Raw genomic sequence first — 18,163 nt, 5'->3', positions numbered from 1 at the left:
TGGAATCATCTTCCCTTAATATCAAGGAGCTGTTTGCTTGAATTTTCTCTATAATCGCCTTAATTTTCTATACACCTGGTCAGGAGATAGCATTTGAAGATAGTCAAGGGAGCTAAAATATGAGCACTAATTCGAAAATAGTAATATATTCCCAAATGCAAATGAGTGCCTTAGGAGAGGGGGATGGACATGGCACACAGTCTCATATACATGTGCATGTGAAGGGAAGGGGCAAAAAAGGGGGAAAGAGCATCAACCTGAGATTGTATAACTAAATCCCAAAGTGGAACCATTCAAAGCAAGTTCTCTTAAAAAAATATCAACTAAGAGTTGCCAGAACCTAGTCTATTGGAAAAGAGTTCCGGGTCTGCAATTGCATCCTGCAGTGAGTGGCTCTGTCTCATGACTGTTTATTGGAACTTCTGAAGAGGAAGCCTTTTATGTAGAGGGAAGTTTCAGTCTTTAGATGTAAAATTTCCTTTCATCTCTCGTCAGTCCTGAAACATACAAAGTGGAGAGAAGTAGGTGTCTATTTGGTGGGACTTCAGCAGCCCTTACCAACCAGAGCATCTGCCGGAGGCCTTGGGTGTTGGGAGATGCCTTTAAGGCTTGAGTTCCAAGTATCCTCTCACTTTGAACCTTTGTGTTTGACAGGGCAAGGTTGCTCCAAGTCTGGGGATACATCCAGTTAGATCAGAGAGTGGATTCCAGAAACAGGGACAATGGTAGGATCTGCTAAAGTAGCTTGTCTTGTTATATTGACCAAGCCTCTTAACACAGTCTCCCCTAGAGGAGAAGATGAATAACTATGGGGCTATGTGCAAAGAGAATTTGCTGGACTTGGTTGCATTAATTTATGGACCAGAATCAGCTTTAAGGGGCTTGACTTGCAGAGTTCCATAAGGCTCTATTCTCTCCATTCTTCAAGTTTTTAGTCACTGGCTTAGACCAAGGTCAAGAGGGTGCTGCTCATCACATTTGCAGATATAACAAAGTTGAGAGAGACAGTGTTGGGGAAGAGGGAGAATCCTCCTCTGCCCTTTTGCTTAAGATTCTTATGGCTGGCCAAATAATTAAAAAGGCAGGTTAGCAGGAGAAAATCAAACAAAGTTTAATAACATGTATATATGGGAGAAGCCAGGGAAACTGAGTTTCTTGACAAATGTCGAAGGTTTTCACCTTAAATAGCATATTCAGGTAGACAAAGGAGGATGTTGGGGGTGGGGGCGAGACAGCTATGGGAGATTACCAGAAAAGTACAGTAAACAAGAGTATGCAGATTTAAGGCCTCGCCTTCCACATTGATAAGTTTCTAGAGATGAAGTCATCCCTCCTCTTCTCAGTACAGAGAGGGAGATACCTTTACAAATGGAGATTTCCCTTATAAATGTAAATGTTTGTCTGGCAACTCTTTGTAGGGCCACCTAGAGAATGTGGCCAGGGAGAGACAGAATTTTTGATAAAATGGGCTTGGTGCCTTTCCTATTGTAACATCTATTTTACATTATAATACAGCCATCATCGAATAGTGGCTCCTTCTTGGAACAGGTCTTCTATGTTAAATTCTTTAGGCAGTTTGGGGGAGGTCAAATGTCCATCAGAGAAAATAATCAAGGTAAAGAGATATATTTCAGTGTGGCCAATTTTGATCTCCCACAACAGCAAATATTCGAAAGCAGGATTCTAGAATATCTTGTAGCGTAAAGTAGTATGACATGTCTAACAAGAATAAATTTAACAAGAATAAATATAATGTCACTCACCAGAGTCAAAGAAACAAGAGTAAAAGTATCAAATGGTGGCGATGTAGTTCAGGAGCATCATGAATGTTAGTGGATAATAAGCTCTTTGGGAGTTAGAATATGAAGTAGCTGTCTTACTACAGAAAAAAGGATGTAATCATTCCTCTCTGTCCTGAGATAGCCAAACACAATAGTACCCAGTTATGTCCTTTTAAAGGGATAATTAAAACTGGGACACAAATTGTAGGGAAGAGTGATCAGAAAGGTGAATGAATGTAAAGTCATTATGTGAGAATCAATTAGAGGAACCAAGGATGCTTGTCCCAGAGAAAGGAAAATTAGAATGAGTCCAACAGCTGTTTTTAAACATCTGAAGAACTATCGTATGGCAAAGGGATTGGCCTTGTTCTCTGTGGGCCAACAGATGGGAATGAAGTGCAATAATAGATGTGGTTTATTATGAAGAAGAACTTTCTAATGGTCAGAGCTGTCCTATGATAAATGAACGGATTTGGAGGCAATGAGATCCCCATCACTGGAGGTTCCCCATCAGCCTGCATAGCTGACTTGAAAAGGATGCACAGAAGAGATTCAATCGTTGACGAGTTTGAAGGTTCATTTTAACACTGACATCACATGATTCTCAGAGCTTTACATAGAAATGTCTTGGCTACTATGAAGAACGTAGAATTTACATAAATTATTTTTTTAAAACCAAGTCTACTGTCTACATGTCTAATGAAATTATAATGTCGAAAACATTAACATTCTCGACTGGTTTAGGTAGAGTACATAAACAGCAAGGTTGTCAAAAATTCAAGAAAACTACTTTTTTATCTTTCCTCTTGTCTTTCTCATTTTCTTCTCTCATACTCCATTTTTTAGCTATACTTAACCATTTGTAACTATTTTTAAAAATTCTCTCACAACAACTCTATTTAGTCTTCACACTTGCCAGACAGTAAAACATCCTTCATTTTATAAAATGGATGTATTCTTGGAAAAGTGTGCATTAATCCAAAATCCACTTTATGTAGAGGGAATAATCTCATGTAAAGGGAATAATTTTAAACTACAATTTAAAGGAACTCTGCCGTGAATCAGTGGAAAATGTAGAGAATCTTTTAACCATTAAATAATAACCTTCTAAATACCTATTTTGTAAATCTGATTTGAGCCTACTGTGTTTTCTGAAAGATGAGCATAAGTTTAATGGGCCAGCTCTCAGCATAGAACTGGGTCAAACAAGTAAATCAAGCTAGCTAGGTGTTGCTATCAGAGGCCCAAAGGAAAAGCCAGAAGCAAGCTGAGATGAATAGAAATTAAAATATGAGAAATCCTAAAATAGATAGTTAAAATAAGTGCATATTCTATTCTATGCCTTTAAGCCTTTGAATTTATTAAAGGATTGACACTGCCCCTCCTTCATTCAGCTGATGTCTCCTGCATCCAGTAACAGCAGTGGGTCTCTCTCGCCTTCCTCTTCTTCTGATTGCCTGGTGGGCCGGGGAGGGCCTGGCCGGAGTCATGTGGCAGCTTTACGGAGTCGTTTTGAGTTGGAATATGCTCTAAATGCGAGGTCCTATGCTGCCTGGTCCCAGAGGTAAGTGTAATCTAAGCAGCAGTCTACAGTCAAGTCAGATTCCAGAATCTCAGCAAGATAGTCACCTGACTTGATTAGTATCGACAGGGGATTTACCACCCCTGTGGCAAACTTTGAAACAGGAGTTCTGAGCCCATTTTCCTTATAATATTATGACCAAAAATTAGATATTTTATTGTCTGTTAGTTTAGGTTCTTTAAGTTTCAAGTAACAGAAATTAACTCTAGCTAAAACAAGAATCATCTAGCTATAGCAACAAAAGGAATTTATTCCAAGTATTCTGGGGTTATCTATGGACCTCAAGGAAGAATTCCATGTGTGGGAACCAAGAAACATCTTTGAGGATCTGAGCACCAAAAGTTCAGAATTCTGAGAATTACCATATGACCAAGCAATTCCACTCCTAGGTGTATACTTAAAAGAATTGAGAACAGGGACTCAAACAAATACTTGAACTCAAATGTTTATAGCAGCACTATTCATAATAGCCAAAAGGTGGAAATAACCCAGATATCCATCAACAGATGAATAAACAAAACGTGGTATCCATACAATAGAATATTATTTAGCCATAAAAAGGAATGATACATACTACAAGGTGCATGAACCTTGAAAACATGTTAAATGAAAGAAGCCAGGCAAAAAGGTCACATACTGCATGACCCTATTTATATGAATATCCAGAATAGGTGTATCGCACAGTTCAGGCTGCCGTAACAAAATACTGTATACTGAACAGTTTAAACAACAGAAATTTATTTTCTTACAGTGGAGGCTGAAGGTCCAAGATCAGGGTGCCAGCACAGTCAGGTTCTGGTGGGACATATAGGTGGCCATCTTCCTGGCTTACAGATGGCCACCTTCTCACTGTGCCCTCAAATGGCAGAGAGAGCTTTGGTGTCTTTCCATCTTTTTATAAGGTCACAAGTTCTGTCAGATCAGGGCTTCACTCTTCTGTCCTCATTTAACCTTAATCACTTCCTTCAAGGCCCTGTCTCCAATACAGTCAAATAAGGGGTTAGGGCTTCAACATATGAATTTGGTGGAAGGGGGACACAACTCAATCCATAGCAATAGGTAAAACCATAAAAACAAAAAGCAGATTGGTGGTTGCCAGGGGCTGGGGGGAGGGGGTAATTGGGAGTAACTGCTTAATGAGTACAAGGTTTTATTTTGGGGTGATGAAAATATTTTGGAATTAGATAGAGGTGGTAGTTGCAAAACATTGTGAATGTACTAAATGCCACTGAATTGTTCGTTTTAAAACAGTTAATTTTGTGTTATGTGAACTTCACCTCAATGAAAAAAAGCCAAAAAAAAAAAAAAAAAATTTAAGCAAAGGGGCAAGTTAGTAAAAGAGAAAAAAAAGTTCAGCATTCTTCTATAGTGAGCTCTGCTGTTTGCATGCCCCAGTTCCCAATAGATAGTCTGTTTGTCTCTCAGTTTAATTGTCAAGTTTCAAGGAGAGATACATCAGTCATCTATTGCCATAAGAATTCTATATAAACCCCCACCCAAATTTAAGAATATATAACCATAAGCATTTATTTCTTGCTGATGTGTCTGTGGGCTGGTTTTAGGTGGGCTTGACTCTGAGCTGCAGGCTGTATCCAGATCTGCTCCATGTATCTCTCCCCCTCCTTGGACCAGCAGCTACTTAAGGCATGTTCTTCTCACAGGCAAAGGCTAGGAACTCAATGAGACAAGCCCAACTTCACATGCACATTTAAAGCTTTTGCTCAAGTTGCATCCTGTGACTTTCCATGCGCAAGTCACGTGGCCGAGTCTAACTTCAATAGGGAGAGAAAATATACTCAAGCTCCAGTGGGAGGAACTGCAAAGACACGTGGCAAAGGGCATAGATACAAAAAGCATAATAAATTAGGAATAAATGCAGTCTGCCACGAGAGAGAAAACAATTGGCCCTTTTTGGATCAAATGGACACCTCTGGTCTAAGCAAACATAGTTGGAATGGAAGTGGGGTCATATTTCATTAATATGATCATGGCTTCCAGGGGCCCCTGTTCTGGCTGGGGAGCAGAAAAGGCAGTCACTTATATGAGCTCGATGGATACCCTAGAAAGTGCATACTGCAACCCATGGAAAATCAGAAATGACTGGCTTAATGTCTCTGTCCTTCCACATGATCTCCAAAGCATTTGCACCTGAGCCGTTACGCATGCGCACTCACACACGCGCATATGTAAACACACTCACACACTCCATCATCTGAGTACAATTTCTTACGTTGAAGGTAGAGAAAGATTATCTGGAGTTAGAAAGGATCTTATACCATCTACAAATTGCCACTGTTGCCTTTTTAGCCATAGTTATTATATTCCTGGTCTGACAAAAGAGTTGCAGCTGCAGCTATGAAGAGATGGGAATCTGAATCATGAAGACTTTAATCTACAGAATGTCATGAAATTAAGTATCAGCAGGTTTGATTGATAACCAGACCAACTGGACACAATTCTTTACTGGCTTCCAGTCTCTCACTTAATTTCATAAGGGGCTCATAGGCCAAGATTAGATTAGGTTCGGTCACAGCATCATCTTTTAGTTCCATCTGCTCTTCTTATTCTTTACTTGTGATTTTAAAATGAATTCCCTGAACAGTCAGATTTTGATATTTCCAAAGCACCTGAGGCAGGTGTCCTCTTGAGGCAGAGGTTTAAGAGGATGAGTTGTGGAGTCAGACAGATTGGATGTTCAATCTCAGCTTGGCCATTGACCAGCTCAATGACCCTGGGCAAGTTACCTAAGTCTTATATGTAAAACACAGATAATAATACCACTTCTTAAGATTGTTATTGAGAGAGACAATATTGTCACAGGTGTGAGTGATTGATTGAAAGATGCCAGCAGACCCAAGCAAAAGATACAAGAACCTATAGTGTAGGTAAGTCACACAACTTACAATACATAGCCACACAGCGTGGGAGGCCCAGCAGCCCTCCCAGTTGAGTGAGTTGAGGGTGGAGGGAACATGGCTTCTCTGGCCTTCAAGAACCCAAAGAGGTATACCACTACTCATAAAACCACCCAAATGGAGTGGGAAAAACCCATCAAGTTTTTTGAGATGCTCCCTTTGATATTCTCCTAAGGCTTTTTATACCCTCCTGGCCCTTCACAAGGGTTATGGAACTCTGATAAGTGTTTGTCTGTGTACTTGGTTCAAATTTCTCTTAACAACTTAATACACCGTGAGTGCTGTAAGCATGCGCTGAAGGTCAGTTTGTGAGTTGTACCATCCCTCTAGCAAGCTCAATCTTTGGACTGCTTGAAAACAACTCCAGAAATAGGTAAAGCATTTAGCTAAGCTGTAAGATGCACCAAGATAGGAATCACGTCTGTTTTATTTATAGCAGTATCCCTAGTATCTAGCAGTGTAATTGGCATAAAGTCAATATGCAATAACTATTTGTTTCGTAGATAAAGGATTGGATAAATTCACTCAATAAATCTTAATTATCATTAGTTTGGAGCATAAACAGTGAACAAGCTTCAACTGTTTTCTCTATTCTTTCCATTTAAATAGCTATCACTATTGAGCATCTCCTGCATGCTGGGCACTATTTTAGACACTGAATAGTCATCTAAGTGAGCCTTAGGAAGCAGCTATTCCAATTTTTATATGAGGATGAGGCTCAGAAAGGGTAAGTAACTTCCCTAGGTTTATGGAGGCAGAGCTGGAATTCTCGCCCAGGACTCCTCTATGCTTTCTGAATTTCTCTGGCATGGGAGGTGGCACTTTTCAGAAGCTTGATATATTTTGCCAATACTTGTATCTGCTGGACTTCTTCCAGTTTCTTCTGGAAGTTGGTCAGAGAAAGAATTCAGCTACTCCTCCCAAGCCTGCTTTTTCAGCTTGTGTATACGAAAGACAGAGCAAGTGAGACCAAAGATCAAGAGGTTTTTAAAGTCAAGGAGCCTGAGGATACAGGAACTGATGGACTGACTCCAGGAGGGCCAGGAGTTTAACAGCCTGGAATACAGTGGCTCTCAACTTTGGCTGCACATTAGAATCAGCTGGGGAGCTTTTACAAGTACCAATGCCCAGGACCATTAAACCAAAATCAATAGGGGTGGCACCCACACATCAGAATCTTTTAAATTTTCCCAGGTGATTTGAATATACATCCAAGTATAAGAAGCATGCTAGAAGAGAATGCCGCAATGCTAACCTGCCAGTCACTCTGTGGGAAGGGGATGCTACTGATGGGATAAACAGAAAAGTGAGAACAGAGGTTTCTGAAACAGCAGCTGTGACCAAAGGAGATCATTTTGAAGGCTGGTTACCTGTATGGTCTCTCCCAAAAGTCCTTGTAATGTACTAGTAATCTCTGATCTAAGAGGCATTCTAACTCACTCACTGAAATCATACAAGGTATAATTTTTAGCTTGGCATCATGCTTTTAAATAAAGGGTACAAGATCTGGCCTGTAGACCTGACTAATGAATATTCCCAATTCTGGGCCTCAGAGCCCTCAACAATGTCTTAAAAATGGTACATTTATTTTTCCATTTTTGGTTATGGAGTTTACAGCCTATAGTTTTGTAATGCGTGATTTGATGGGAGTTTTGGTTGTTATTTGTTCGCATATTTGTTTTTAATGAATATTATTTTCCTTCACAAAATAAATGTCAAGGTGGGAACTTGTGTCAGATATTTTCTCCACAGGTAATAGAAATTCACTGATTTCTACTAAAACCACAAATTGATGAAATCTGAGACTGAGGAAGGCTGTCTTGAAATTCTGCCTCTTTTAAAATATTTTATGTCTCTAGATATATTTGGAAAACTAAGCATGTGGCGCTTGCTCCTCCCACAGGGTTTGAAATCTCCCATCTTGTACATGGATTACATCATATAAATTTAGAAATGGCAAAGTGATGCACAACCTTTCAGATGCGAAAACTAATTAGTGTTTGTGTGGGGCTGGGCTCTGAGAATAGAACGCTGTGACCTAGTTAGCTGTCCAGAAGAAAACCAGAGATCCAGAGATCGGAACTGTAAAACCGATACGTTTGGAATTAATGTTTCACATTTCAAAAGGGCCCATCAAAGGGTTCCTTTAAACAGAAAGCTTGCCTAGTATACTTAGAATGCAATCCAACTACAACAGTTGAGTATAAGTTATAAAATTTTAATTTACACATAGTTTTTCTGCAATGAAGCAATTGTGTAAGATGATAGCACCATGAAACTGATCTTTCTAGGAGAAATGAAAAAAAGAGAGCGGTGAGGGGGTCACGTCCATTTGCTGTTGTGGAGCAGGATTGTTTATCAAGTAACAGCAGTAGTGTCTCCTCCTTGCCACCGAGAAAGTCAAATACTTTTTAAACTATCACCACTCCTCTATGCTTGTTTGATACTAAAACTTCCCTCAGGCTCCTTAAATGTTCTCTTTTCTTCCAATTCTCTCTTCATCTGCAATTTATTTCTCTTGCCAGCTCACCACAATCAGTTTCAACACTGTGCTCATGAGCACCTTAAACTCCTCCCACCTTGCTTCTCTCTTCTTCATGAGTTTTCTTGTGATTTCATACAATCCATGGCTCCAACTCTCTCTCTCTCCCTCTCTCTCTCACACACACACACACATTATACACACACACATACACTCACACACACAGAGTTAACCTCAGGTCATGTGTCCAACCTTGACCACTCTGCTTCCTTTATAAATTCCTTAGCTTCTCTCCCATTTCAGCTTTCCCATGCCCTAATCCACTTAACCCTCTACTGCCAGCATAATTTTCCTTCTGTAGAACTCCAATTATATCATTAGCCTACTTTAAAACCACCAATAATTCTCCACTGCTTCTAAAAATAAGTGAAATTATGTCATTCTGGAATCCAAAATGATCAATGATACACATTTCCAATTTTACTTCCCACTGAACACGTTCCAGTGGTTCCAGACAGAGTGATATTTTCACTCTATCTCTTCTCAAATGCATTCTAGGGTTTTTGGAACTGTATGAGTCGCTTTTTGGTAGACCCAATGACTAGGGAGGTGCTACTGATGTTTAGTGGGCTGGGGCCAAAATGTTGAACTGCCTACAATGTTTTGGACAATCCTACATAATAAAGAATTATCCTGCGCAAAACAGTGATAGCATCCCCAGTGACACACAGTATAGACAAATTAAAAGTTCTACTCGTTCCCATACACACCCTATGTTTAACCTACTGTCAACCTATCCTTATATCCTAACTATATTTTAACCTTGATGCCCCTCCCCCAATCTTGTTAAAATGTTAATCAGCCTTCAGTAATATCTCAATCAGCTTAATCACTATGTTAATGAGAGAGCCTTGTCTGGGGCTACCCCATCCCCACCCATACCTTACCAAAAGCCATAGTACTTTGTGCTACTGTATGCACTTGCATTATTTTGTCTTATATTATAATTATTTATTTTTTATTCCCCATTAACTCATAAGTAGTTTAAGGACAGAAACTGTCTTTTGTTTTTATTCAAGTGCCTACAGTATCTCATTTATAATGTAACTGTATGTGGTGAATATTAAATATTTTTATTTATAACAAATTAGAGGAATCATTAGTTGGGCTGTGAATGCCAGGCTTTGTATTTCTGCATTTTAAGTGAGTAAAACTCTGGCACTTAGAGTTTTTGACCCCTCCATTCCCATCAAGTTCAAATCTATTGTTGTACAAAAATAATGAATCACACATGTTAATTCAAACTTTTTTCCACCTCATTGCCTCACCATTAGGGCATTAAATGTCCACCTATTTCTTTTCAACAAACAAAAAGATAGAATGTAGGTACCTGAAAAGTGTGAGGAGAGAAGTGATTGATGCATTCATTCCCAGTGTGTTTAAAAAAGGAGAGATTGCTTTGAGTTGAGGTAGTTAAGAAATGTTTCATTGAAGAGGCAGATGATGGAGATGTAGTCCAGGTATAAAGAGACAGGATGAACAAACATGCAATAATGATTGTGAACTTTCTTTTCCTTCCTTCCTAAAAAGAATAGGCGCCGCTTTCTTGACTGATCTGTAATAGTAGTTCTTTCAAATATCAAAGATCTACATTTAGCTAGGTGTGTTTTCAGTTTTCCTGTTCTGTTCCATTGGGATAGTTGTTTACCCTTGTGTCAATAGAACACAATTTTAATTACAGTAGCATTATTAAAAGTCTCGATATCTAGTAGGGCATGTATCATTTTGGCTATTCTTGATTATTCTTGGCTTTTTACTCTTCCATATAAATTTTATAATCAGCTTACATTTTCCACACACAAAAAATAAGACTTTGATTATAGATATTTTAAACCTATAGATCAACATGGGAAGATGTCACATCTTTATGATATCGAGTTTCCATTTTCATGAACGTAGTACATTTTTGCATTTATTTAGATGTTCTTGAATATCTTTTAGTTAGATTTTATAATTTTCTCTGTGAGGTTCTTATACACCTTTTGTCATATTGATTGTACATTCATTGTGATTGCTGAAATAATTTGAATTCATTGCTACCATATTATTTTATTCTCTCTAGGTTTTTTTTCCTCCCTCACCCTATCCTTTTTTGTTTTCCTTTGGATTATTTGAATATGCACTCTGTTTTTCTATTCTTTAGTGGGTATCCTAGAAACTTTAACATATTATTTAACTTAAAAAATTCTATATTTAATATATTTGTCCTACTCCCAAACAAAAGAGAGATCTTAGAGAATTTTTGTTGCAAATCATTCCCTCCTGAATTATATGATACTTATGTCCATTATTTTAGTTTTATAATGATTTTTTTAATTCTACAGCTTAGATAGTATTTTATTGTCATATACAGCTGTGGTTTATTTAGACTTACCATATTTACTGTTTCATTGTTAATTATGCTTAGATTTCACATTTTCCTGCTAGATCATTTTCCTTTTCCTCAACTGCATCTTTAAAAATTCCTTTAACATGACTCTGTTAGAGAAGTAAACATCTGAAAACATCTTAATTTCCCCTCTTTCTTGAAAGAAATTTTAGTGGATATAGGATTTGAGGTCTTTATTACTTTCCCCCTGCACCTTCAAGATGCATGCCACGTGTTTCTGACTTTCCTTGTTGCTGTTAAAATTTCACCTGTGAATCTAATTATCATTTCTTTTATTTTCAATCTGCCTTTTATAACTGCTTTTAGAGCTTCTCTTTGTCTTTGGTATCTTACAACTTAAGTATGTCCTGTATAGTTATGGGTTTAATTTATTTATCTTGTTTTGAATTTGTTGGGTGTCCAGAATCAGAGCATTGGCATCTCTCATACATTCTGGATAATTCTCAGCCACTATCTCTTTTACTATTTCTTTACCCCATCTCCTGTATTCTCTCTTTTGGAACTCTAGAAGTATTTTTGATCTTTTCACTCTATTTTTCACATTTCTCAATCTCTTTTTTAATATTTCCCACTCTTTACTTTCTCTATACTGCTTTCTGGTAATTTCTTCAAACCTATCTTCCAGTTCATGTATCATCTCAGCAGCTGGATCCAATATGTTGTTCTGTTCATTGCATTTCTATTTCAATTCATTTCTAATTTCTATTCCATTTCTAGAAGTTGTATTTTTTTTTTTTTTTGGCAATTTGACCGGACAGTTTTGAAAATCTTTTGTTCCTTCCACATGTTTTTAATTAATTCTTTTCTTTCTTCAAACACATTTATTTTATATTCTATATCGGAATATCTGATATTTCTAATCTCTGCAGTCTTTATAGGTCTAATTGTGTAGTTTGTTATTTCTGCAGATTCTTGCTCCTGGTTTCATCATGTATTTAGAGACTTTTGCTTCTATTGTGAGCTCATGTTCCTTGGAACTTTATCTCTGGCAATTCTTTGGCCCTTATTTAGTGTAGGTTACTTCATAGATGATTTGTTTTTGCTCTTGCTGATCATCTGGGACACTAACCCCTCAGGATCACTTTAAAACTTCAACTTGGAGTTTTTCATAAAACATATGTAGTAATATTTTTGTTTTTAAAACTTGTATCTGTGTGGGCTTGTGTATGGACTTCTCAAGGTAAATATTTTTTTTTTTTTTTTTTGCAATTTGACCGGACAGTTTTGAAAATCTTTTGTTCCTTCCACACTATTTTTCTCACTTTACCTGGAGCCAAGGATAAAATAGGGCACTTATTCTCTGCATCTCCCTATGTATAGTGGATTTTCTTTTTCCTGGTTCACTCTGGGGTTATCTTTGAGGATTTTGGCTTTATACTGGTGTTTTTTATCTGACCTCCCACCTTGCTTGGGCCCATGCTGTGTTTCCCCCATGTGGTCCAATAAAGTTCAAGCTTTAGACCAACAGGAATCCGTATGAGAGCTTCTTCATAGCACTTATATCCACCTGGATTTATAGTTTTAGCTAATCATTTACTTTTTTATTAGTATCTCCACTAAACTGTAAACATCATGAGGGCATGAACTTCTCTCCTTTTTGATGCTGTATCTCCAATACTTAGTACAATGTCTGGCACATGGTAGGTGCTAAATACCTATTTGTGGAATGAATGAATGATCATGATAGGTCCTCAGAAACATTATGCCGTTTAATCCTCATAACAATCTTGTAAAGTAGGCCTCATAGTTTCCATTTTTCAGGTAAAACAAACTGTAACCCAAATGATATAAGTAACTTGTATGAAACTCTGTGGTGGGAAAATGGTGGTTAATAGTTGAATCTGGGTCTGTCTGGTAGTGTTTCCATTGTACCATGCTGTCTCTGAAGACTAAGATTGACCAACATGTTTGAACCATCTTTAAGGAGCAGAAACTTCTAACCTCTTGTTTGTGCTTTGAGGATAATCAACAGGGAGCTAGCCATAGTGCTGAACTACTTCCCTCTGAAGCTCTGCCAGATCCAGTGGAACGTAGTGCACTCTCAGTCTATGGCTAATACAGCCTTTGATTGCAGGGAAATTTTCCCTTCTCACTCTGACTACCTCTGATACTAGCCGCTTTACCTCCTCAGCTTATGCCTGCTCATAACAGGTCTTTATAATCAGCTGCCTGCACTAATATAGAACTAACATGAACACAGCAAACTCCACATCTACTGCCTCATTCACCAGCATGCCATGGCCTAACCTTGCCCCCTTATCTTCTTTAATGGATGTCTCTGGAAACCAGCCTGACTCCCTGGCCACATTTCTAAAGCAGCAAGAACCAATCAGAACATATAAAAGGATAAACTCTTTCCTTCTAGACACTTGGGGACCAGTTTTGAGGATAACTCTACTTTAGTATGATTTCTTTATTGAATCAAGTACGTTGTTTTACAACTAGGCCTTTTTTTTCATTTCCTCATTAAATATATTCTCCACTATAGTATTCATTGCATTCACTGTATTTTTTTTTGAGAGAATCTTTTTGCTGACATTTTGGGGCAACAAATAGTCTGATGATCTAATGACGAGGGTTTCATAAGTTTTTCAATCCTGGAAATGAAGAGAAACACTGTCCTTTCTCACTCATAAACACAATTAAGGCCTAGCATCTCTTAGCTGATTCTACATAGAAATAATTGTAAGATTTATAAATTTAAGGAAACAATAAAAAGATAGCATCTTTGGATTTCTGAACTATTTCTTTACTTATTAAAGACTATTGATTTAAAATATGACATCTGTAGAATTTACAAAAGATCTCAGTGCATTTCAGAGCATCTCTATCTAACTCGCACTTCAGCTATGTCTTCTGAGCTTATAGAGAGAGTGGCCTGACTCACTCCTTGATTTAAGTTCTGTGGGCCTTGCTCACACTGTTTGTATAATGAGGAGAGTGTAAGACGTTGCTTGCCTAATCTAGTGACAAGACAACTTCTTTTCTCAGGATAGGTATCACCTCTGGGATGTATAATTTTTCTGACACTTGCTGAAGGTCAGTTATCAAGCTCATTAAGGTTCTGCACTGGAAAAATATAAAAGCCAAAGGAGAGCAGCTAGAATCTAACCAATTGCCAAGATGCCTGTCAGTGGCCTTTTATCTCGTTCTTTTTAAGCTCAAATCTTCTTGAGGTGCCCATAAGTTTTTCTAATTAGCAAAAGCAGAAAATTTCCTAATGTCATAGAGTATGGAGTTGAGAGAGAAAATATATATCTATTCACATGAATGTGAGGGTGTTAAAGAACTTGGTATATCTCCTCATTATGTCTCTGAATGTCATGTAATAAGGAGGGAAAATTACAGGAAGTAGAGAAAGGTCTTGCAGGAAGTTCACACTATTTCCATGAAGGTCCAAATAATAGGTATAGTCATCTATTTATATTTACATAAAACCTCTTTGCCACAGCCCTAGGTGCCATACCCAGAAAGCACTATAGTGAAATAAGCAAAGAACTCCCATATGCACTCATACACAAAAAGTGAACAGAAAACTATGAATTGATTGCTAGTCCCCTCTGTATTTCATGCTACTGATATCCTACAAATCATCAGAATTGGAAATAGTCTGCTTAAATGCGATAGGGCTCTGTGTAAGAACTCTCTCTCAGCTCATGTGGACCCCTAGCAATTGTGTTAGTGATGCTTTTCTAGTTGCTTTGCTCTCTAGCGCCACCTAGCAATCAGCTGACAAACCATGGGTGGGGCCTCCAGCCTTTCTGACTGCTGTACCAAGGAGAGAGACTTAGCGATTTCACACAGAACAAAGGCAGTCAGCCTTCGAGTTAGGAGCATGTGAAAAATGTCAATCTTTTCCTTCAGTTCCTTGACTTTTAAAATCACCCTTCGTTTGAAACAGCCTTCTCCATGAAAAATGTAAAAGAAAGAACATCAAACAAAATATTCTGTTCAGAAGAGGAAGTGATGAAAAATGAGAAATTAATAAAAGTGGAGATATGAGAAGAGCCCTACGTGTGTAAAATTGGCACCTTCTTTATAAGCTGTAAGGACCTGAATTTATTGTCAAGCATAAAAGATTTGCATGAAAAGAGTGAGCGAGTGACATATTTAGGTTACAGCATATGCACTTGAGAGAGAGAATGAGATGCGGCTCTCACCATGGCCATTCTGATGCTGTAATTTCGTGTTCTTCTCTATCCCTCGGCATGCTTGTTAGCAACCGAAAATGGGCTCCCTCGTAACCCAAAGGGCGAGCCAGAGTGCATTTCCCTCTTCAAGCGTTTTGTAATACTAATTAACTGATTCCCAGCCACATGAAGGGAACCTGCAAAGATTCGCCAGTGGCAAACTGCTAAATAAATGGTGACAGATTTCTCAGTTTTCAATTAGACGAAATGACATATTGGGACAACGAATAGCCTGACTTTCTAATGATGAGAGTTTTATGAGTTTTTCATTCCTGGAAATGAAGAGAAGCCCTGGCCCTTTCTCCATTCATAACCAAAACGAGGGCCCAGACCCACTCTTAGGTACATCAAAGCACACAGATGCTGCCTTTGGCAGTGACGTTTGTGGACCACTGAAAGTCAGACTTGGTCCCAAAATACTGCTTTTGAGACTGCTTTTGCTCTGCTGAAATGTCTGAGAGGACACAGCACAGGGACCAAAGAGAACAACTGGCCTAATTAAATCTGTACAGGCAGCGCCGTGCGCCTTCAACACCGTGACTCCAGCTCTGCCCCGCCCTGCTCTCTCCTGACTCCACTGTTTGTGCTGCGAATCTCTTGCTAGCATGGCAACTGTTGCTATGTTTGCAGTAATAAGAAGTGGGTGAGGCTGGTGTCTCTGTAATGATTCAGATACAAGAGCAATGATTTCTAAATAGATTTCTGAAGCAGCTCTTATAATGGCTCTGCACTGTTTAACAGGTTTAATTCCTCACAGATTTTTTTTCTTCTTTTCACCTTTAGCGCCTTCCAATTTAGTCCAGTTGAGACTAAATCTAACCCTCATATAATGCAAAAAATGGCAACATCCTTCCTTTAGCTTGCTAGTATTTGAAACAGGAAGTTTCTTGTTAAAGAAGACATTTCACAAGTCATTGTTTCTTATTATCTCCTTGGAAACTATGAGGTTGAGTTTTTCTTGGTGTTTAGGTAAGCAGCTAAGACAGCCTGAAAAAATTGTGGACCCAGGAAAAAACATAATTCCGATATCAACCAAAGTGGAATGAAAAACATCCACCATTAATATTTGTGATATTAGCTGAGCGTATTCTATTAATGAATAGATGTTTTAAAGCCCTCAATTCCAAAGAAGTACAAAAAATTCACTAGTGGACGTATGTTTAACTTCCTGAATCCTCTTCCAAAGAGACAGCAAAAAGAATGAAACCCTCTTTTTTGGCCTTAATCAGGCACCTATTTGCCAGCCAGTGTTAACTGTCCACCTACACATCACTGGATGCTAACACAGCCCAGGCCCTAGGGGAGATATGATTGAGATAAGACCATGCACTCTGATGGCAATTTTAACCTGGCCAAAAAAGGAAAAGAGACGGCACATTATGGGTTTTGATGACTTCTATGTTCCAGACACTATTGTGCATTTTTGGTATGCCAATCTTATCACTGACTTACCACAGGTCTTCCACAAGGTGGGAGTTATTTATCATTATTCTACAAATGAGAAAACTGGAGCACAGGAAGGATAAATGACCTGCCCAAGGCTCCGCAGCTAGTAAGCAGCAGGGCCAAGATTGAGCCTGGATCAGCCAGAATCCAAAGCCCGTGATCTCTGCACTACTTGCTGAGCTGCTGTGCTGTGAGACAGAGAGCTACTCTCATGCTAATCAGCTGTGTGGCGTGGGCAAGACCCTTCCTGCCCTGGGTTTCAGGATTCTGGTCTATTCCGAGGCATGTGAACCAGACCTTTGTTACTCAAGGTGTGGCCCACGGACTAGCAGCTTAGCCTCACCTAGGAGCTTGTTAGAAATTCAGATGACCAGGCCCCATAGGAACTGACTGAATCACAATCTGCATTTTAGCAAGATTTTAACCAGTGACTTGTGAATGTACATTAAAATTTCAGAAGCGCAGGACTTGCCAATCTCTGTGAAACCTTCTAGCTCTAGTGTATTTAGAATATTGTCACCCTTATATTTCTACATCTTACTCCTCCTCCAAGGTTGCATCACCTCCTCAAACACACATTCCTAACCCCCTCCTTATACTTGATGGAAAGATTTTTCTCTCATCTAAGAAAAGTTTCATTTACCTTAATTCACTTACCACTTTCTACTTAGATCATGCCTATGTTGTATAAGTTCCTTGATGGGGGAGACCCACCTATGTGAAATAATTTTATACCTGCAATACCAACTGTCATAGTATGTTACACTAAAGAAAATATGTTGAAAGAAATGTTGAATAAATTATTATCTTAATTTAGTTACAGTATCATATAGTGCTCTGATTGCAAGATCCCTGTATTATCTATTATGAATATTTCAAGACAAGCACAATCTGAGCGTTCTTTGAATATGGGTCCAAAGAAGCTAGCAAATAGCACACATAAGAGCAGTTTTCAAACTTTCTCACTTCACCTTTTTAGCACACAAATACATGAAAGATTCAATTAAGACTAAGCTCAACTCCAAAATCTCCTCTTCTAGGAAGTCTCCCTGGATACCCTCAACTGGTTCACTACCTGTCATGTTTATTACCAGCTTATCTTGTGCATATCCCATCAGAGCATGGAAACCATAGATAATCATTATATCAACTGCCCCCCTGCAAACAGACACACACATATTTTACAGTCCTTGAGGTCAGAAATTGTGTCTTTCATCTTTACATTCCTAACGTGTATCACAATGTTTGGCACATAGTATGTGGTAGGTATATGTATCTCGAATGAATGAATGAATAGCTCAATCAATGCAAATCTTTT

The 18,163-nt window shown here is 38.5% G+C and overlaps 1 protein-coding gene across 3 annotated transcripts in view; it reads left to right on the top strand.

Annotated features, from left to right (window-relative positions):
• Positions 1–18,163, top strand: part of LOC101397933 (serine/threonine-protein kinase TNNI3K) — a 300,070-nt gene that overhangs the window by 247,896 nt on the left and 34,011 nt on the right. For all 3 annotated transcript variants that reach the window (XM_004431504.3, XM_087448979.1, XM_087448972.1), the window contains one exon: positions 3,176–3,345. In XM_004431504.3, the coding sequence (XP_004431561.2) occupies positions 3,176–3,345 (170 nt within the window). The remainder of the gene's footprint in view (positions 1–3,175; positions 3,346–18,163) is intronic.

This window comes from Ceratotherium simum, chromosome 2 (assembly GCF_057802395.1).
Source record: "Ceratotherium simum simum isolate JZ-2026a chromosome 2, ASM5780239v1, whole genome shotgun sequence".
In the NCBI taxonomy this organism is placed as follows: domain Eukaryota; kingdom Metazoa; phylum Chordata; class Mammalia; order Perissodactyla; family Rhinocerotidae; genus Ceratotherium; species Ceratotherium simum.
The sequence above is the reverse complement of the archived record's forward strand: the minus strand, read 5'-3'. Positions and strand labels throughout refer to the sequence as shown.